This window comes from Castor canadensis, chromosome 18 (assembly GCF_047511655.1).
Source record: "Castor canadensis chromosome 18, mCasCan1.hap1v2, whole genome shotgun sequence".
Classification (NCBI taxonomy): Eukaryota; Metazoa; Chordata; class Mammalia; order Rodentia; family Castoridae; genus Castor; species Castor canadensis.
Genome location: NC_133403.1, coordinates 38,148,728 through 38,171,317, shown reverse-complemented (window position 1 = coordinate 38,171,317; position 22,590 = coordinate 38,148,728). Strand labels below are relative to the sequence as shown.

The 22,590-nt window shown below is 42.1% G+C and overlaps 1 protein-coding gene across 6 annotated transcripts in view; it reads right to left on the bottom strand.

Annotated features, from left to right (window-relative positions):
* The window catches only part of Hectd4 (HECT domain E3 ubiquitin protein ligase 4), a 158,279-nt gene extending 136,875 nt beyond the window's left edge, over positions 1–21,404 (bottom strand). For 4 of the 6 annotated variants that reach the window (XM_074061223.1, XM_074061224.1, XM_074061226.1 and 1 more), the window contains exon 1: positions 21,008–21,403. In XM_074061223.1, the coding sequence (XP_073917324.1) occupies positions 21,008–21,184 (177 nt within the window). In that variant the 5' untranslated portion in view covers positions 21,185–21,403. Of the gene's footprint in view, positions 1–21,007 lie in introns of all 6 variants that reach the window. The other 2 variants (XM_074061225.1, XM_020179303.2) reach the window with 2 other exon arrangements.
* Positions 21,405–22,590: the final 1,186 nt, after the last annotated feature.

Genomic DNA, 22,590 nt, shown 5'->3' with positions numbered 1-22,590 from the left:
GACAACTGGATGGATGAGTAGGAGTCTGAAGTAATCACTGCGTGGCACACAGCTCGTGCCTGTGATCCTAGCTACTTTGAAAGCGGAGGCAAGAGGGCTGTGGCTCAAGACCAGCCTGGGAGGCAAAGAACATGAAGAAGCTAGAAGGTGCCACCTCGCTCCAGTCTTGGCTTTGAGGTCTCCTGTCTTCTACTTCCTCCATACCATCTTTTCTATGATTTTATTTCTATGCTCTTTTTCCTTATTGTGAGCTAAAAGCTTTGTTCAATCTTATAGAGTGTTTAAGAGAAAAAAGCTTTGTCTACTTCATGGCCAAATGGATTATATCATAAGACCAGGTTTTTCTAACCGCCTCACAAGAATGCAACTTCAATTCTCTTTTGGAGCTGAAGAAACTGGGCCATAAAATGAAAAAGCACATAAAGCACCTTCTCACTGGAACTGCTTCTGTATAGGAATATAACAATATTTATGCTCAGCTTGAAGGTTTGTTTTTAAAGAAACTGAATTGTGAGTGAATTAGTTTAGCAAACAAGCGAGCAGAGACCATCCATATGTCTCTCTCAGGAAAGGAAACAGGTTTCTGAGAAAAGGCTTCATGTCTGGTTTCCAACACTTCGAATCCTACACAGACAGGAGCAATACTTCAGATCTCAAATTATTTTGGGTCATCATTGCAAAAGTATATTCTCAACCATGCTGATATTGCAAATCCTAGTTCAATTTCAAATATCATGTACATTAAGAATTTGAGCCTTGTGTAAACAAAAACTAGGGCCAAAACAAAGATGAATAGCTTCCTTACATATCAAATATTTATATTTAAATGAGCAAAAGATGAAGGGGTTTCCCAATGAGATTTTTAAAAATAAAAATGTGTCACCCCATTTCATTACATGGATAAAGATTTAATTAACTACATTATGTAGGTATCACAAAGATGAGGACGTATTGGTTGCCAAGCAAAACTATTACACCCAAGCCATGGGGAAAAAAAAAAAGGCTAAATACCTTTAAGAACATTATTTAGCAAAGCAGAAAAGTATAGAATAAATAAAAGACTTCTATCAAAAACATTAACCACTAAATAGCATTCAAAAAAGACTCCTAGGTTCACTATTTCAGAATCATATTACGTTTAGGTTATGTACAAAATGCTAATATATGACAGGGGTGGAATTATACAATTCTAGGCTTCTAGTAGGAGCATAATAAATACCTACTATATTTTAATAGATACCTACTGTATTTTATGCTTTTTATTTATTTGTTTTTTGAGATAGGGTCTTGTTATATAGCCCGAGCTGGCCTCAAATTCACAATTCTCCAGCCTCAGCTTGCCAAGTGCTATACTACCATGCCCAGTTAAATGCATTTTATTCTTTAACTGCAAAGGCCTCAATGTTGTCATCTCTAAAAGAAAACGCCTAAATGGTCTATCACACAAGATTATTTTTACAGAACAAAATAAGATGATCAGATAAACAAAATAGGATTCTTCCAAAAAAAAAAATATTGTAGACCGCTAAAAAGCACTATATAAATTTTAAGTGCTGACATGAAATATTCTTCCAACATATTGTTTAATATCAGGCACAGACAACGTATATAGTAGGAATGACAGAACATTATTGAGGGAGTTACAGATACACATATCAGTCTATCATCATAGGAAAATGACTAGTTCATGACTAGAGCAGAGACTTTAAACCAACAGTTTGAATTATTGATGATACTAAAAAGATGAGTTCAAAATATGTGTGAAGAAACTTAGTTTCTCAGCTGAGAAATACCAGTTTCTCAGCTCAGGAAAATCTCATCAGACAATAGGAAAGAGACAGCAATCCAAAGCTACATTTGCTAAAAAGAAACCTTTTGTGCCGCTGCTCATGCAGTAAGAAAGATGCTTACTCATCAAGCATACCTATAGATTCTGGAGGATAAGAACAGCTCCTCAGAGAATGATGCTGGACCCCAGCACCCACTCGAGGCCCTGAGATCAAAACCTCAGCTACTCGAGAGGCACAGATCAGGAAGATCATGGTTAGAAGCCAACCTGGGCAAATAGTTCAAGAGACCCTATCTCAAAAATACTCAATACAAAAAAGGACCAGCGGAGCAGCTCTAGTGGCGTTGCACCTGCCTAGCAAGTGTGAGGTCCTGAGTTCAAATCCTAGTACTGCAAAAAATAAATAAATAAATAGATAACCCTAGTACTGAAGAAGAAGAAGGGGAAAAACAGGAAGTTCTGAGCTAAACTCTGGCTGGATGTGCTCTACTCTATGTCCATGTTTGTCCCCTGAAGGCCCGTGCGGTTTGGAGATTACGCATTTGTCACTGACTCAGTACACCATCATTTTTTTCAGTCTCAGAGGGCCCCACATGTTAGCATGCATACCGAAACCACAGGCAGGGCTGAGGATGTAGCTCAATGGTAGAGCACCTGCCAGCACATGCATGGTACTGGGGTCCATCCCCAGTACTGGGGGAAGGAAGGAAGGGGTAGAGGGAGGAAGTGAGGGAAACAGGGGAAGGAGGGAGGGAAGGAGGGAGGGAGGGAGGGAGGAAGGAAGAAAGGAAGGAAGGAAAGAATAAAGGAAAAACTCCCCCCAAAAAATGATAGGCAAAGAAAAAAACATACATTTGACAAACATTTAAAAGCTAGTGCTGTGCAATATATATAGTTTATCATGTAAGTCCCTATTTCACTCCACAACCAGGAAGAGTGACTTTAGCACTGTATGGAATTACTAGGAAAAGGACGAATGTATAAAATCAGCACTGGGGAGAACTGCTCTAGTCAGTACCATATGTCCCCAATCATGTAGGAATTACCAAACCATCTTGTGACCAGTAAGCCTTTGAACTAAAGGCCCTCTGTCTCCTTCGCCATGGCACTTGAAGGATCTATCTGTGCTCACTGGGGCTGAGCTATGATACAACTGTGTAGATCTGTTTGAAAGACTCACTGTTCTGTTGCTTCAAAGCTTTCCCACATTATCTGCTAAAGCTTCCTTGGGTCATATCTCTGTGTTTGCTCTGGTTGTTCTACTATGCTAAGTTTCTAAGTATTTCATACTTTACCATTCTCCATCACTTGGTGGACTGTTCCAGCCTTATGGAAACTAATTTCATCCAGCCGGAAAAGCTGGACTGTTTGGGACCTGCCAGTGTGATCTATGACAACACCAAAAACTAAGGTGGTCACCATGGGGCAAAAGGAGGGAGGAGGTGAATGAGGAATGAGGGCAGAAAGGCAGACAGGGACACAGCACCAGGGACACCCAGCAGCTATGATGATACTATCACTGGGATTGGAGCCAGAGAGGAAATGAGACTTTGCCTGTGTTCCCTTTCAAACCTTTGAACGGATGATTGATTTATTGATTGATTGTGCTGGGAAGGAATCCAGGGCCTCACACATGCTACACAAATGCTGTACCACTGAGCTGTAACTCCAGTGAGCCTTTGGATTTTTGAACCATGTGCTGCTTTCCTAAAATTTTTAATTAAGCAAAATGCCTTGTCTAGTAACAGCCTTCACATATAATTTACATATTATTACCACATGATCAGAAATACGTCCATAATTATGCATATGAAATGAACAGAAAACAATCTACCAATTTCAACAGTAACAGCAAAGTTCTGAAGCTCTCACTCTGATTTATGGTTAAAAAAAAAAAAAGGCTCGTCAGTTACAGATGTGTAATGTAGCATTCTTTTCTTTTTCTTCATGGGACTAGGGTTTGAACTCAGGCCTTCAAGCTTGCAAAACAGGTGGGTAAGCCACACCTCCAGTCCATTTTGCTTTGGTTATTTTGGGAGTCTTAGGAACTAGTTGCAGCAGCTGCCTTTGAACCAAGATCCTCCCCATCTCAGCCTCCCAGATAGCTAGGATTACAAGGAGTCACCAGCGCCCAGCAGGGTGTAGCATTCTTAAAGAAAAGAATCTGACTATTCATAAAAATGATTTGTCTAATTTTCAACTAAATACTCAGTATTAGAGGACTGAGTAAGTAAATTGCTGAATGTCTACACAATTACCATGCAGGCTTTACTATTTATAAAGGCATTTAATGCTCAACAATACTGAAAGTTTGGGAAAATCCCCCCAAATAGAATCACTGGCCAGCAAAAAGTGCATGACACAAAATAAACAGTAATGAGCCTAATTTCTTAAAATTTATCTTTGTGTGATACATGAAAATTTGAACTATCTGGGTGGGGTGGTGTGACTTTTATCTTCTCCATTATGTGCTTTCACATATTCCTAGTGTTCTGCGATTCCAACATTTTAATTTTTTTAAATTTAAGCATTGTATAATGTTTTAAATAAATTATGATCAACAGCTATATTGCTCTAATCAGTGACTAGATTATACTAAGTCCTATAACGTCTATCACAGTTCCAAGGTTGGAGAATTGCTTGAGCCCAGTCTGGGCAACATAGTGAGAGAAGGAAAGCCGCCACTAACTACTGTCTCTGAGATAACTAGCTATCAAGGTCAAGTGCTACCTAAAGCAGAAGCATAATGCAAAAGCCTCTGAAGAACTGAGCTGGAGTCCTGAGCCTAACACCAATTAAATGACCTTAGATTTCCTATTTTTCTAAAAACAGTATCTCCTCTACCTGACTCAGAACTGGAAGTTTAAGATGTGTAGTTCATTACTGTGACAAAATATGTTAGAAAATAAGGGAGAAAGAATTTATTTTAGCTCAAGATGTCAGAGGATTGAGCCAGTCCATGATCAACGAGGCCCTGTTGCTTTGGGCCTGAGTCAGTGGGAGCACGAAGGCACATGGTAAGGCAAAGCTGATTACCTCCCACCAGCCAGACAGCAGAGAGACATGAAGGATCTAGGGACAGAAGATAACTTTCACTGGTGTGCTCTACTTCCACGTAAGAGTTCCATTCAGTATAAACTCATCAAAGGATTAACCCATTGATGGAAATTAGAAGCCTGAGGACCCAATCACCTCTCAATAGCACCACCAAACGTTCAACATGAACCTCTGGGGTCATTTTATACACAAACCACCACAAGGACTCATCCAACTATTCATCTCTGCCTTGTGGCATGAAGGCAAACAATGTGTAAATGAATGTGCTAACTGCATTCCAATAAAATTTTATTGACAAAAACAGAGAGGCCCAGTTTGCCCACAGCAGTATCTGACAGAAACATGAACCACTTTCCAGCAGCCACATTTAAAAGGTAACAAACAACAAATAGACAAAGTAAATTTTAACACTTTTAATCTAAATAATATATCCTACTTAACCCATATCCAAAATATTATAATTTCAACATTTAATCAATATAAGTGAGTTTTTTTTCTTTTTTGGCAGTACTAGGAATTGAACTCAAGGCCTCACACGATGAGATCTTTTACATTTTTTTTTTTAATAAAGTCCTCAAAACATGCTATGTATCACACTCTCAGCACATTTCAAGTGTTCAATGCCACCTATGAGTGGTGGTGACCAAGGAGGCAGTGCAGTTCTGGCATCTGTTTAAGGAAAGCTCCAGAACCTTGACAAAGGCAGGTGTAAAATAACAATGTGTGCAATAAAAACAAACAAACAAACAAAAAAAAACCACAGAACTGTACTCATTAGAGGAGATGAGTGGAAAAGGAACCCCTGATTTCAAAAAACAATGTTTCTCCTGGCATAGCAACTGTTACTGCTGGAGGCCACCTGTTGAAAACAGTTCCTACTAGAACTATGAGACACCAAGATAAAGTTATGTGGATAAAACTTGCTTCACATAGGTTCAGCTGACCAACGTTCTCAGACAAGGGGGGAAGAACCCAAAATACTTCATGAACAAAAAAAGTATTCTATTTTGAAAGAAAGTTTTGTCACTTTATCAGATATTTTGTCTTAAAAAAAAATAGCTTCCTTGAGCTGGGCACCAGTGGTTCACACCTATATAATCGTAGCTAACTGGGAGGCTGAGATTGGGAGGATGGCAGTTCAAGGCCAGCAAATAGTTCATGAGACCCCATCTCCAAAATAAGTCTTATCAGGAGATAAGTCTGCTTTACAAGTTCAAATCCTAGTCCCAGCAAAAGCAAAAAGTTCAAGACCAGCCCTGTCAAAAAGTTCGATAAAAGCTAGGCACAGTGGCATGAATCTGTCATCCAAGCAACACTGGAAGCATAAATAGGAGGATCATGGCCAACTGGCTTAAATTCCAGACCCTATTTGAAAAGTACCTATGGCAAAAAGGACTGGGGGCATAGCTCAATTGGTAGAGCACCAGCCTGGAAAGAGCAAAAAGAGTTTAATCCCAATACTAGCAAATAAATACAATTATTAATTAATTCAGGGTCACTTGTACGTCAAACAATTACAAGCTATGCTAGTCTTTGACAAACTTGAACCAAAAAGGGAGAGATAATGAAAAAAAAAAGCCAAAGTCTATTTCAGGGGCTGCTAATCATCTGCGGCCCTTCTTAGGTAACACTTTTAGTGCATAAAATTAAAAGCAGGGGATTAAGAGCTGGGAGTGAAGCTCAGAGGTAAAGCACTTGCCTAGCATGCACCGGGCCCTAATTTCCATCCCCAGCACTACAGAAAAATAAAACAAAACATAGGATTGTAAGAAACCCATCAAAGTGTATTGAAATACAGTTACTAAAACACCTAAAGAAGCAAACTTGTGATACTGTAATACGGGAACTTCATTTATTTGAGCAATGAAAAACAAGATCTAATAATTACTATAATTTCTAAGTGATGGTAAGCATAAACAGTATTTCAAGATATGTTCAACAACAGTAATATGACTCTGATTTCTACTGGTTAACAGTCACAAGTACTGCCAATGCTATGGGGGGTTGTCCACTACATTCATAACTGAAGGAAATGCTGAATTTCACCTAAAGGAATATGAGAGTAAAAATATTTTTTTCTCATCCAAGTTCACAGACCCCATGAATTCTATTGATGAATGTCTGAATTCTATTCAGGTTAAGAATCCTTAAGGGAAAACAAACTTTTCTTTATTATAAGTTCATCAAAAAAAAAGCTACCTCCAAAGTTCCCCAAATGCATTACCTTTCTACTCATTGTGCTCTTTTCTAGATTTCTGGTAGGTTTATTTGTTTGTTTTTTGCAATTCTGGGTTTGAACTCAGAGCTTCGCACCTGCTATGCAGGCGCTCCACTGCTTGAGCCACACCTCCAGCCCATGAACTAAGAGTTGCTTTATAGCTACTTCATTAACCTGATAATTTGTTAGGAAATGGTTTCAAGAAATAAAGAAGGTGCTGGGTGCCAGTGGCTCTCACGCCTATAATCCGAGCTACTAAGGAGGCAGAGCTCAGGAAGATCATGAAGCCAGTGGGGGCAAACAGCTCACTAGACCCTATCTCGAAAAACAACATCACAAAAAAGGACTGGTGGAGTGGCTCAAGATGTAGGCCCTGAGTTCAGGCCCTGAGTTTAGTACTGCAAAAAAAGAACTAAAGAAGGTAATTCTATTATGTACAGTGTTTTAATGCAAATAATATGTTGACACAGATTCTTCATTAACATTCTTTTTTTGATGATACTGGGGTTTGAACTCAGGGCCTTGTGCTTACTAAGCAGGCGCTCTACTACCTAAGCCACACTCTGAGCCCTAACATTCTTAATTATTTCATTTCAGTAATAAACAAGGGCAAACATATCAACAGAGATAGGAGGTTCTGATTTTCTACTGTCCAGTAAATAGTTATATTTACTGTATAGACTTTGCTCATTTGAAATCAGTAACACAAACTACAAATGCACACAAAGCAAATACAGTAAACACAGAAAAGATCCATTACAAATACAAGCTAATGGGGGCAGGTAAAGAAGAATGATGGAGTGGGTGAATTTAACTATGATATATTGTAAGCGCTTTTGTAAATGTCACAATGTGCCCCTGTACAACAATATGATAATAAAAAAATTTTAAAGAATAAGAAAAAAAACAAATACAAGCTAAACGTTAGTTGATATAAAACCACTACTTGAATGAGGCATTTGTAGTTATTAGCATTATTAAACCTACAATTTGCATAAAATAGTTCACAAATTATGTATCTCTTTATTGTTAATCTAAAATTGCTACACACTGTGCTCTGACCTAGTAATTCAGCCAACTGTAGGTTTTGGTAGAAACACTAGGGAGCGCTCCACAGTGTCCCATTGGGGAACATTAATTATTTTACACACATACTGAACAGCATTTTCTAAACTCAGAGCCCCACACAAATATTCAACATCACTGCGGGAGCAATCATATGGAAACTCAAAGTCTCTTTATGTTCTAATCTGTCAAAAGCAACAGGCTGAAGAAACACACCCTACCAATCCCACAAATTTATGATTCACCAATCTTTACCAAACAGATAACTCTAAACACTAAAAATCAATTAACTTCCTATAAATTGGTATTATCTTTAAAACAGCAGCTTTGAAGAAGTCACAGTAATGTATAAACAGTTATTCTATACCCATAAATTACTACACAGCCACTTAAAACTGTTTTAAATGTAATTTAATAAAATACATGATAAATGAATAAGGAATACAAAACTGCATATAAAATTCCAGCATATATACATGTATCTGAGTTGAAGAAGAAAATAATAAAAAAATTAACTTTTTCTAGTTGTGTAGTCCTGGGCTATTTACTATCTGTCTTACATTTTTCAATATTTTCTAACCACATCCATAGAATTCTTGACTTTTTTTTTTTTTTGGGTGGGACTGGGCTTTGAACTCAGGGCTTCATGCTTGCTAAGCATATGTGCTACTGCTTGAGCCACGACTCCAGTCTCCCACATAATTCTTTATAATCAAAAAGGGTTTACACAGCATAAAAGTACTTAATATAGCTGTTTTCACATTAGTCCAAAACAAATGTGCACTGACTCATATTAGCATGTAAGAGAGAAACTTTTAAGGGAATCTGAGTGCGGTACCACTCGTCCAACAATTGCTGTGCACTTTGAGCATGTTTCAACAGTCACTGTGGCTCTTCCTGGTAAATGCAGCCCCCTACAACATCACAGAGTACGCAGTCGTGCTCTCTTGCCTATATATGGACATAGTCTGTATTAACTGGATTACTGACCAAAACGAGTATATGCCAGGAAGCAAAGGATATCAGCCACGAACGAGGTGCTCTGAAGTGAAGTGATAAGAGCAAGTGGCAATAACAGACAACTCTGGCTTCTTGCAGCTGACCAAGCTTTGGCAGCATTTCCAGGTACCAATTACATCTCTTGGACTCATCTAAGAGAGTCATTGGCAAATGGGAAATTCAAACAAAGCCTTGTATTCTGAAATGGTCTCCAGGAGAATGTGAGTAAAGGAGGTCCTAGCAAACCGACACTGGAGTATCAATTGGTGCAGGCACTTGGGAGAACAATTTGGCAGTGTCCGTTAAAATTTCAAATGATCACTCAAGACCAGCAAGTCTACATCTCAGGACCCACCCCAGAGAAACACTCCAGGCGTGTAATGATATACACTGAAGGCCATATCACATTTCAATAGTGAAAAACTGAAATCCACAAAATACCCACTGTGCTCAGCTGAATAATGGTGCCTTCCAAAATATCTGTATCCTAATCTCCAGACACTGTAAATGTGGCCTTTGGTAGCAAAGGGGACTTTGCAGATGAGATTAAGGTAAGGATTTAGGGGAAGAAAGATTTTGATCATCTGGGTGAACCCTGAATTGAATACAATCAAAAAGGGTCCTATAAAAAAGATGAAAGGCGGACCAGTGGAGTGGCTCAAGTGATGGAGTGCCTGCCTAGCAAGTGGACAGCCCTGAGTTCAAACTCCAGTACCACTACCCCGCAAAAAAAAAAAAAAAAAAAAAAAAAAAAAGAGATGCGAGAGGCATTAGGTCAGAGAAGGCCATGTGGTGACAAGCAAGACTAGAGCAATGTCTCTGTCTCTTTGTAAGGTAGAGGAAGGAGTCACAAGCCAAGCAAGGCAGGTGGTCCTGAGAAACTGTGAAAAACCTAAGGGAATAGATTCTCCCCTAGAGCCAGCAGAAAGAACCAAACCTGCCAGCACTTGACTTTTAGCCCAGCTGACACTCACTGTGGACCTCTGAGAAACCTAAGGAGAAATGTGTGCTGTTTTAGGCCACTAAATTTGTGACAATTTGTTAACACAGCAATGGGAAACAAAGATGCTCATCACCAGGCAAACAGTTACGTAAAATTGTCATTGTGACTTGAGCAGCACCTAAAAACTAATGTGGTATAATCTATATGGAGACATAGAATGATCAAAATATTGCATTGAGTTTTTTAAAAAAGAGCAGGTTATAGAAAGATACATCTGCATCAGCATATTTTATGTAAAAAAGAAAAAGGATAGAATGTGTTTTGCACACACGCTCATACATATTTTTAACTAGGGTCGGGGATGACACAGACCAAGATTAGGGATAGTCAGTGAGCATGGTGGTGTATGCCTGTAGTCACAGCTACTTGGGAGACTGAGGCAGCAGAATTACTTGAGTTCAAGAGATCAAGACCATCCTGGGAAACATAACGAAACCCTCACTTGGGATAAAAAGAAATTTAGGGATAGTAGTCTAAAGGGACTTCAGTTATTTCCATTTTGTATAAAACTGCATTCATGCTGGGCGCAGGGGGCTCACGACTGCAATCCTAGCTACTTAGGAGGCAGAGATCAGGAGGATTGTAGTTTGAAGCCAGTCTGGGGAAATAGTTCTTGAGACCCTATCTTGAAAATGCCCAATACAAAAAAAAAGGATAGTGTGGCTCAAGTGGTAGAGCACCTGCCTAGCAAGCATGAGGCCCTGAGTTGAAACTCCAGTACCACAAAAAACAAAAAAAACCAAAAAACTGCACTCATGTAGTGTTTATAGCTTTAAGTTAAAAATACTTGGGCATTTAAAAAAAAAAAAAAACCCAGGCACTGGTGCCTCACACCTGTAATCTAGTTACTCAGAGAAACTGAGCTTAGGAGGATCATGGTTCAAAGCCAGCCCAGGAAAATAAATCAAGAGACCCCAGAGCAAAATGGACTGGAGGTGTGGCTCAAGTGGTAAAGGACCTGCTTTGCAAGTGTGAAACCCTGAAAAAAAAAAAAAGAACTAACCTGGACACGGTGTTGTGAACTGTAACCCCAGCACTCAGAGGCTGAGGCAAGAGGATCATAAGTCTGGTGACACCTTGGGCTACAATGTAAGGCCCTGCCTAAAACAAATTAAGGCAGGGGGGTCTGGCTCAAGTGGTAGAGCACTTACCTAGCAACCACAAAGCCCTGAGTTCAACCCCTAACATAAAAATAAAAGTAAAAATAAATAAAAATATTTAATAAGGGACTTGTAGTGTGGCTCGGTGATAAAGCACTTGCCTAGCACGTGTGAGGCCCTGTGTCTGGCCCCCCAGTATCACAAAAAGATAAATAAATAATTGCAAAATTGAATAGCTATACAGATGTATTTAAAATGTAGAATCAAAGCAATAGTGATACAATTCATGCAGTCTTGTCTCCTTCTGAATATTCATGCTTTTGTCCCACAGTTGATACCTGCTGTTATTTACATTCATCTACAGATATTGACTAGACAGCTTGCAAAGCAGACTACACTCCTTGTGTTCACCCTACAGCCACTGTGGTAAAGATGGAATGCAGGCAGGGAGGAGAAAGCATGAGGAACTTCCAGGAACCCACAGTCCCTTCACAATCATCACCACAGGCACCTTAGGGCCTAGAACAGAACAGGTGCATGACAACCCACCCAGAAGCCCTAGTCAGCAGGTAGTATTTTGTGACAGTCAATATGGAAGCCAAGAAGACAGATAATAATCAAAGCTGATTTATTTAGCAAGACTTTAGACATATGATTGGAGGAAAATTGAAATGAAGACTATCTAACTATTAGCTCATCTACCTAGACATATTGCAAATAAGTTGGGAAGGAAGAAAATACCAGGGGTATCACCCTCCCTCCCCAAAAAAAAGATGTGGTTGATAGGATGCATGAAATAATTTTCCAGAAACATAGCCCCTTATAAAAAGAGTCAATAGAGTCCAGGCACCAGTGGCTCACACCTGTAATCCTAGCTACTCAGGAGGCAGAGATCAGGATAATCATGGTTTGAAGTCAGCCTAAGCAAATATTTCTCAAGACCCTATCTTGAAAATACCCAACACAAAAAAGGACTGGTGGAGTGGCTCAAGTGGTAGAACATCTGCCTAGCAAACGTGAGGCCTCAAGTTCAAGCCTCAGTACTGCCAAAGAAAAAATAAATAAAACAGTCACTACACATTAAATACAGAATCACGACATCAACCCTATCATTACCCCTTTTTAAAATGATGATGGTCTAACATAATAAAGAACACCAAACCTAGGCTAGAATCAGACAGATTCCAGCCTCAGCTTTGCCACTAACTGATCTTTATCCAGTTACTTAACTTCTGTCTGTGCAGTTTCCTCATTTGTAAAAATATAAAAATAACCAGCCTCACAGGTTTTTATAAGGATTAAATGAGATAATGGGTGTTTAGTACAGAGGTTGTCACAAAATGTGCTGCTGCCATAGTGGTGGTTAGAGGTGATGACAACAATGACAAGTTGTACCAGAAGAAACCAGGGACCACGGAAGGTATGGGATTTGCCCAAGGTCACACAGCTGGTAAGGACTAGGGTCAGCATTTCAATCCCTGTCTGTTTGCATGGGTTGGGGGAAGAAAGGGCAGTACTGGTATTTGAACCCAGGACCTCATGCTTGCTAGGTGTGTGCTCTACCACTTGAACCTCACCCCCAGCCCTAGTCTGGCTCTTTAAAGAAACTTTAAACTCCACGCAATACCCCCTCCCACGGTCCCCAGATACACTGGAGCCACACTGAGATCTTGCTGAACCCTCTGCCCAGTCTTCCAGACATTGCCACCCCAACTCAGTGACTTCCTCCAGTGCTCACTGACATCCAGGTAAGGGAAAACTGCTGGTGACCACTTATTCTTTAACTCTTCCAAATTTACACAGTGGAATTCTATAAACTCAATTCTATACTTTTCCAAAGGATGTTGCACAAAGGATAACCAGGCTGGTGATCCCCTCCTAGAACAGATCAACATGAATATAAGTATCATCTCAAAGATTGCGTATGAATCATAAGGACTCAAAGACTTCACCATGTCAGCGGAGCAGAACCAAACCCAAATGCTTCCCTTACACGGCAGAACAAACAACAGATAAACAAAACCCTGAAGGGCCTTTTTTCATTTCCTACACAGTATCCACAAGACACTCTGGGCATGTAAAGGTTTGGTTTCTTTACTGAAAAATAACTGGCACACAATAAACTGCACATATTTAAAGTGTACAACTAGAGTTTTTTTTTTTTTTTTGGTGCTGGGGACCGAACTCAGGGCCTTACACTTGCCAGGCAAGCGCTCTTCTACTGAGCTAAATCCCCAACCCCCTAGAGTTTTGACATATATATATACACACACACACATATATATATACACACACACACATATATATATATATATACACACACACACACACATATATATATATACACACATACATATATATATACATACATATGTATGCATGAATGTGAATCTATATCACAATGAAAATAAGAAAATATCCACCAGGTATGGTGGCGCACATCTGGAAGCCTAGCACTAAGGAGAATCCTTAGTTCCAGGCCAGCCTGGGCAACGTAGCCATTCATTGCCTCAAAAAACCCAAACCCAAACCCAAACCAAAACAAAATAAAGAAATATCCCTCATCCCAAAAGTCTCCTCATGTTCTTCTGTAATCCCTCCCTCCCATCCTTCCCTGCCCTCTCTAGGTGACCACCAAAGATTAGTGTACATCTTCTACAGTTCCATATAAATGGAATCTTGCAGTACATACACTTGTTTGTCTGGTTTCTTCTACTCAGCATAAAGCCATGTTATGAGTATCAACTGTGCATTGCTTTTTGTGGCTGAGTAGTATTCCATCGTGTGGACGTACCACACATATACATTCACCTATTGATGAACATCTGGATCATTTACAGTTTGAGGAAATCACAAATAAAGTTGACTTTAACATTCATGTTTAAGTCTTTGAATGGAGTGTGTGTTTTTGTGTGTGTGTATGCTTGTGTGTGGCTCAGGGGAAGGGAAGATCCTTTTAAACAAATAATGAAAGATGAGAACCAGGGCTAGGGATATACCTCAGTGTATGTGTGTGTTTGTGTGTATGTGTGTGTGTGTGAGAGAGAGAGAGAGAGAGACATCTATTCCCAACTGCAACTTGTAAGAAAAATGAAATTGGAAACAGAAAGCTTAGAACTCCCAGAAACAAGTTGCTGATTCCCTTGATTTTAAGAACAATGCTCAAGCTGTACGTGGTAATGCACACCTGTAATCCCAGCACTCAGGAGGCTGAGACAGGAGAATCATCTGTTTAAGGCCAGTATGAGCTACATAGTGAATTTCAGGACAGCCTGAACTGCATAGCAAATCCCTGTCTCAAAAAACAAAAAAAAAAGGAGGGAAATTTTATGCAGCCATGAAGAAGAACAAAATGTTACCATTCGCTGGTAAATAGATGGAATTGGAGAACATCATTCTGAGCGAGGTTAGCCTGGCCCAAAAGACCAAAAATCGTATGTTCTCCCTCATATGTGGACATTAGATCAAGGCAAACACAACAAGGTGATTGAACTTTGATCACATGATAAAACGAGAGCACACAGGGAGATATGAGGATAGGTAACACACCTAAAAAATCAGCTAGCATTTGTTGCCCTCAACACAGAGAAACTAAAGCAGATACCTTAAAAGCAACTGAGGCCAATAGGAGAAGGGGACCAGGAACTAGAGAAAAGGTTAGATCAAAAAGAATTAACCTAGAAGGTAACACACATGCACAGGAAATCAATGTGAGTCAACTCCCTGTATAGCTATCCTTATCTCAACTAGCAAAAACCCTTGTTCCTTCCTATTATTGCTTATACTCTCTCTTCAACAAAATTAGAGATAAGGGCAAAATAGTTTCTGCCGGGTATTGAGGAGGTAGGGGGGAGAGGGAGGGGGCATAATGGGTGGTAAGGGAGGGGGTGGGGGCAGGGGGGAGAAATGACCCAAGCATTGTATGCACATATTAATAATAAAAAAATAAAAATTATAAAAAGAAAAAAAAGGGGCCAGGAGGATCAAGGTTAGAGGCCTGCCCAGGCAAAAAAGTTAGTAAGACTCCATCTCAACAAACAAAGTAGGCATGGTATGGAATAGCTGTAACCCCAGCGATATGGGGTAGGGATAAGTAGGAGAATCTCAGTCCAAGATCCATTCCAGACCCTATGTCAAAAGTAATTAGACTGGGCACAGTGATTCAAGCCTGTAATTCTTGCTACTTGGAAGGTGGAGATCAGGAGGGTGATGGCTCAGCCCCAGCCAAAAAAAAATTCTTGAGACCCTATCTCAACCAATGATTGTGCCCAGCCTGTAACCCATGCCTGGGCACAGTGACACGTGCCTGACATCTCTAGCACAAATAGGAGGACTACAGTCCAGGACAGTCCAGGCATAAAACATGACCCTATCTCAAAACAGCCAATGCAAAATGGGCTGGGGGTATGGCTTAAGTGTTAAGGCACCTGACTAGCAAGTGCCAGGCCCTGAGTTTAATCCCCAATAAAATAAATAAATAAATTTCTATGAAATGCAATGTAAAATTGCATATTTGAGCTGTCATTTTTGAACTATTGCTTTTCCATTTTTCTTAAATTTATATTTATTTCAGGGCTTAAATAATAATTTCTAACATGCTTTTGATTTCTGTTAATAACATAAAATAAAAAAAAAAAAAAAAAACCAAACAGGTTGGGGGTGTAACTCAGTGGTATAATATATGCTTAGCACATGTGAGGTAATCGGCTCAACACACAGAAGCAAAAAGAAAAAGGAAGGGCTTGAAGAGTGGCTCAAGTGCTAGAGTGCCCACCTAGTAACTGCAAGGCCCTGAGTTCAAACCCCAGTACTCCAAAAAAGAAAAAGAAAAAGAAGGGAAATAAAGTAAAATTTCTAAGTTAATAAAATAGCTGTTTTTCTTCTTTTCTTTACTTTTTTTGGTTTTGTTTGCTTTTTTTTTTTTGAGACAAAGTCTTACCACGTAGCTCAGGCTGGCCTTGAACTTTCATCCTCCTGCCTCAGCCTCCAGAGTGCTGGAATTATAGCTGTGTACCACTGCACCTTTTTTGGGGTACTAGAGTTTGAACCCAGGGCCTCACGCTTGCTAAGCTGGTGCTCTACAACTCAAGGCATTCTGCTAGCCCTGTTTTGTATTGGGTTTTTTCGAGATAGAGGCTCAAGAACTATTTGCCCTGGCTGGCTTCAAACCAAAATCTTGATCTCTGCCTCCCGAGTAGCTAGGATTACAGGCGTAATTAACAGGCTCTGATCATTTTTTTTTAATATTTTTGCAGTGCTGGGGTTTGAACTCAGGCCCTACACCTTGAGCCACTCCACCAGCCCTTTTTTGTGATGGCGTTTTTTGAGATTGGGTCTTGCAAACTATTTGCCTGGACTAGCTTTGAATCGTGATCCTCCTGATCTCTACCTCCTGAAAGCTAGGAATACAGGCACCAGCCAATGGCACCTGGCCCAATCATTATTTTTAAAGGACATGAAAAAGTCTCACTTTGCATTCTTAACTCTCTCATAAGATCCAAAGACCTTACCTGAGCCCTACTTGATCTGCACCTCCCTGCCCCCACCTCTTATGCGCTCCTGTCCCCTCAGAACTCCAGGCATGCTAAAGATACTTCCTCCTCAGGAGCTTGGCTCTTGCTGTGCTCTCTATGGGATGCTCTTTCCCCAGCAGCCAGCTGGTGCACTCTCTCACTTCCTTCAGGTCTCTGCTCAAGAGCCATCCTGGGCTTTCTTTCCAGGCTCACACAACATAAAAGAGCCCTCCCCCGTTACTCTCCATCTCTTTATCCAACTGCACGTTTCTCCACAGCATTTCTCACTTGTCATGATACAGTGCGCGCACACACACACACACACACACACACACACACACACACACAGTTATTCCTCCATATCTGTGAGTTCCATAGGCAGGGATTCAATCAACTGTGCACTGAATTTGCCTTGCAACAAGCACATGTTGAGTCCACACAAATGAAGCAATGTGTAAGCATCCCCTGTGTAACCTCCCACCATTTCAAAGATCCTCATCTCTCTCCAGCATCCATGGTGTGAGCAATTCCTGAATACGGTTTGTAGACAATGTACACTTTTCTTCTTGTCACTATTCCTTAAGCAACACAGTAGCACAACTATTTTCATAGTACATACATTGTACTATAAGTGATTGTATTATAAGTGATCTAGAGATGAATTAAAGTATACAGAAAATGTGCAAAGCTTATATGTAAATACTACACTATTTTGTATAAGGATTCAAGCATCTGTGGGTTTTGGTATTCAAAGGAGACCTAGAACCAATTCCCCAAGGACACTGAGGGACAACTACATACATATATCATATATGTATTTGTAATATAAAATGTAACTTTTTTTTTTTTTTGGGAGGTACTGGGGTTTGACCTCAGGGCCTCAGGCTTGCTAGGCAGATGCTCTACCACTTGAATCACTCCACCAGCCCTGTTTTTATATTGAGTATTTTCAATATAGGGTCTCAAGAACTATTTGCCCAGACTGGCCTTGAACCTTGATCCTCCTGATCTCTGCCTCCTCAGTGACTAAGATTACAGGTGTCAGCCACTGGCACTTGGCAAAATGTAAACATTTTTTAGAGCGCCTGCCTAGCAAGTGTGAGGCCCTAAGTTCAAACCCAGTACCACCAAGAAAAAAAAAATTTAAGTTTTTTGAGGACAAGCCTTTTATCTCATCCACGGCTATAGTCTTAGCACCCAGGTACACTGGACCCAGCTCACTTCTGAATTCCACAAATATGTGCCATATTAATTTGTTGATTAATCATTACTTATTGATCTTTTTCCCTCAAATTCCATCTAGAATTTACTGGGAAGAAAATACTTCATTCAAATGCTCTGTAGCTGCATAAGTTGAAATCTTAAGTCAACGCTGACCTCTTTAGAATTGATTCTTTTTTCAAACTGACAGTTAACTTTATACCTCACGTACAGAGCAAAAAGAACACTGTAATTCACAGGCAGGAAAGCATAACCGCCATGAGACAGTCCCCAAGTCATAACCTCCTCATCTCTTTCTAAAATGACAGACATAATCTCTAAGGTCCCTCCATGCTCTAAAATTCTGTGACTCAACCGCAGTCTTATGCACTAAGGCTGCCAGTCATAAATTATCCCACCTAGTTTGCACTTATCCCTCACAATCCAGAATTGTTAACTGAAGGAGCCTATAGAATTATAAAACCCTATAACGAACAGCCATTACTCACCCAGATGTCTACTGGGAGCAGAGGCTTAGAAGAGTGAACTGCACACGAGTGGAACAAATAGTCCTTTTAAAAGTCTTCCTCAATGGTTGGGGTGGGGAGGGGGCTGAGAGGGAGAGATGATGGGGGAAATGTAAATAATATACAATATAAGTCTGATTGGAACTGTCACTCCAAGTCCCCCCCCATATAATGAATATATCCTAATAAAAAATTTTAAAATAAAAATAAAAATCTTCCTCAAATATTGAAAAGAACAGAAAGGAAATAAAAATACTTGTTAGGGCTGGGGCATGGCTCATGTGGTAGAGCATCTGCCTAGCAAGTGTGAGGCCCTTGTCAGTTATAGAATTTAAAATGATTACATATATAAGACTGGGAGTATAGATCAGTGTGTGCTGAGCATATGAAAGGCCCTGGGTTTGATTCCCCTGCATGGCAAAAAAATACAAAGTTCACACATACATGGACACAGTGAAGTATTATGACTAAGAGCCAATGATTTGAGATAAACATAAATGGGCTAATTTCCAGGCTCTTTATGTGATCTTGCCTACCTGCTCTGCATTTTACTTGCCTTATCTGTACAATGGGTACAACACACACAATTATTACATTGAGTAACAAGATTTAGGTCCTAGAATCTTTTGAGAATTTACTAAGATAATACCTGACCCATGGGATACAGTTAATCAATATTATTAAGTAATTGAGTGTGAATACACCCATGCAGTCTAATAGCCACCAAAACAGTCTTGGCTATTTCTCCTGACACTATGTAGCCTGTGTAGCATGTGGAAAGAAATGACAGACATTCCTCAGTAGTGTGAATCATAAATGCTTATCACACATACACATGTTGGTGTCTGAGAGGTAAGACCATAAATTTAAAAAAAAATTTTTTTGTTTAAATCTACCAGTCCAGAGAGTTTTTCTTTTAAAATACTTCTTCAGTGGAAATAGCTGGCAAATTCAGTCAGTTACATATACAGTAAACATTTTAGGAAAGCCAACTTAATAGTTCGTGTATTTTAACTAAGCTCCTCTTTCAGACCTAAAAATTACATACATATACCATTTTTGGTTCTATGAACTTAGTCTCCAAGGGACAAAAAGCCACCTTTCACATACAACAAACAGGGCCAATTAAATCAAAATATTCCACATGACAGCATCATACCCTGTGGGTTTTCAGGCGGGTATGAAACACCCTGATTTTTATTGACTAGGCCCAAAGAAGACGTAATACAATTATGATTCGTGGCCAGATTGTAAAATAAGTCAATTAAGAGTTCAAATCGGAAATGCTGAGGCAACCCCAAAACCAGACACAAAAATACAGCGGTCCGGATTCGCATCTCAAGCACGTCCAGTGTCGTCGCCAACGCACTAGGATCATTGCCGTCTCCAGAAACGCCCAGTAGTGGGTTTTAATACATTTCTATAAATGTTCGTCGTGCTGAAAGTCAAGAGATAACAAGAAACCGCAAAACACAAAAGATTCCTCGCATTCCGTCTACAGTCAGAAGAAAGGCCCTGGCCCGGAGAGCCCTCCTGGCGACAATAAGAATCTCATGACACTCGGTGCTACCTACACACCAAAATGTCACCCCATCGGAGCGCAGGGGAAGCAGGGTCAGCATCCGCCGCCTGGATGAGGGGCCAGTTTCCACCACCTCTGGGCAAACACAGAACCGAGGCAAGTCGGTGGCAAGTTCCCCCAGCATATTTGGTTTCCATCTGTCCCCAACCCCAGAAGCACAAGTGCTGAGATTTGCTTGTGCACCTGCCACTGCTTCTAAGCCTGGCCTTCTCGGCGACCCGGGAACACACAGAAAGGTCCTGTGGCCTAAAGCGCCGGGAACCCTTGGCGCAGGGCGCATCCCTCTCGCGGTCCACACCGCCAGCTTCCCCGACAAAGGCCTCCTGTCAATCCGAGGCACGACACCGACGACAAGTTGCTGGATTGCCTAGTGAAAACCACCAGCTGCCACCACCCTTTCTGAAAACACACTCACACATACACACGCAAAAAAAAAAAAAAAAAAACTCAACACAGAACTGGAGGAAGGAGAACAGAGGGGGAGGGTGTGCAACGTTTAAATGAAAAAAAAAAAAAGTCCCCAAAGCTAAGCAACCTGGGTGTGCCTTAGAAGCAAGTCTAGGGGGTGCATGGGGGAGGGGAGACTGCGCTGAGGACAACACGGCGACAGCATCAGCGGCGGCGGCGGCTCCTCCCGGGCATCCAGGCCGTGCCGGGTGATGGGCTTAATAAAATGCCGGGTGTCGGCACGCTCAAAACGAAACCACAAATGATATCCCCGGCAGGCGCGACGCCGGGAGGAGGCAGCGAGGCGTGAGGTCTGCAGACCTGCGGCCGCGGCCCGCACCTGCCCGCCCCGCACCCACGCACACCTGCCGGGCAGCCATCGGGAGGCTCGGACCGGGGTGCGGCAGCGATGCGGGGGACCCCCGGCACCCCACGGTGGACTAGGATCCGATGGCCCGGGAGAGGGGGGAGGAGAAGGGGAGGACCCCGGGCAGCCTCTTCGCTCACCTCCAGGTCGGTGTCGGCGGCCTCCGGGGCCCCGAGGATCTCGCTGGGCAACTCGGCCAGGTCGGTGACCCGGATCAGCCCGTCGTGTAGGAAGATGGTCTCCTCCTTCACCGAGAGCCACTGTGCCGAGTCCGCTGCAGCCGCTGCCGCCGCCGCCGCGGCCGCCGACGAGCCCATGGCCCCGGCTAAGGGATGGCGCTGAGGAGCGGACGCCCGGCAAGCGAGACGCAAGCAGGGGCTGCCGCGGTCACCAGTCCATGGCAGCGCCCGTCCGCAGCGTCCCGCTGGCTGTCTCGCCCGCGCAGCTCCGCCCTAAGCGGTCCGTGCCGCCATCCCCCTCCCCAACCCCGGGCCCCGGAGACTCCGGCCCTGCCGCCGCCGCCGCCGCCGCCCTGAGGAGCAGGATCCGCCTCTGCCGCTCAGCAGCCAACTGTCAGGGAGACGCCATGTTGGGGGCGGGGCTCCCGGCATGCCCCGCGGAGCGGACAATACAGGCCCCGCCCCCAGTCCGCCTGGCCCCGCCCCCCTCCGCACCAGGCGCCGGCCTAGCAGAACCCCGGCTGGCTGCAGGTTCCATCCTGCCCTCCAGCTGACCTCCCCAGCTGCTTCTTCCAACCTAGCCATCCCGGGTCACCCTGGCTCTGCTGAGCACAAGACTCACCTCCATTCCCTCCCATTCAGGTGTGCATCCCCGGCTTGGTGAAACCTGAGCACGGTATGAAGGTGCACGCCCTGCTTTCACCTTTAAATGAGATACATGCAAAAGTCTGGGGCAGGGCTTGGGCGCACTTAGCTCAGTGGTAGAGAGTTTGTTTAGCAAGTGCAAGGCCGTGGGCTGCATTTTTTCCAGCACTGAAAGAAATTTAAAAATCCTATGCCTGCCTGGGCTACGCAGCAACACTCTGTCTCAAAATTAGTAAGTAAATAAATAAAAATAAAAATCTGCCGGGCGCCAGTGGCTCACCTTTGTAATCCTAGCTACTCAGGAGGCAGAGATCAAGAGGATCAAAGTTCGAAGCCAGCCCGGGCAAATAGTTCGCGAGACTCTATCTCGAAAAAACCTTCTTAAAACGGCTGGCAGACTGGCTCAAGGTAAAGGCCCTGAGTTCAAACTCCAGTACCAAAAAATAAGGGTCTGGTGAATTACAGGTTACTCTTTTTTTGGTTTGGTTTGGTTTGGTTTTGTCTTTTGATGGTACTGGGGCTTAAATTCATGGCCTTGTGCTTGCTCTCTTCCACTTGAGCCACAACCCTAACCCAACTCTTCTCTTTCCTCCAGCCCTTTTTGTGTGTGTGTTATGGGTATTTCCGAGATAGGGTCTCTTGCACTATTTCCCCGGGCTAGCTTCGAACCATGATCCTCCTGATTGATCTCTGCCTCCTGAGTTGCTAGGATTATAGACATGAGCCCCCGGCACCTGGCTTCTCTATCCTCTTAAATCTAGGCTGCCCACTGGTGGAAAGTAATAATCAGGCTGGGTGCAGGTGGCTCACACCTATAATCCTAAGTACTTCGGAAGTTGATATCAGGAGGATCACAGTTCAAAGCCAGCCAGGGCAAATAGCTGGGGAGACCTCTATCT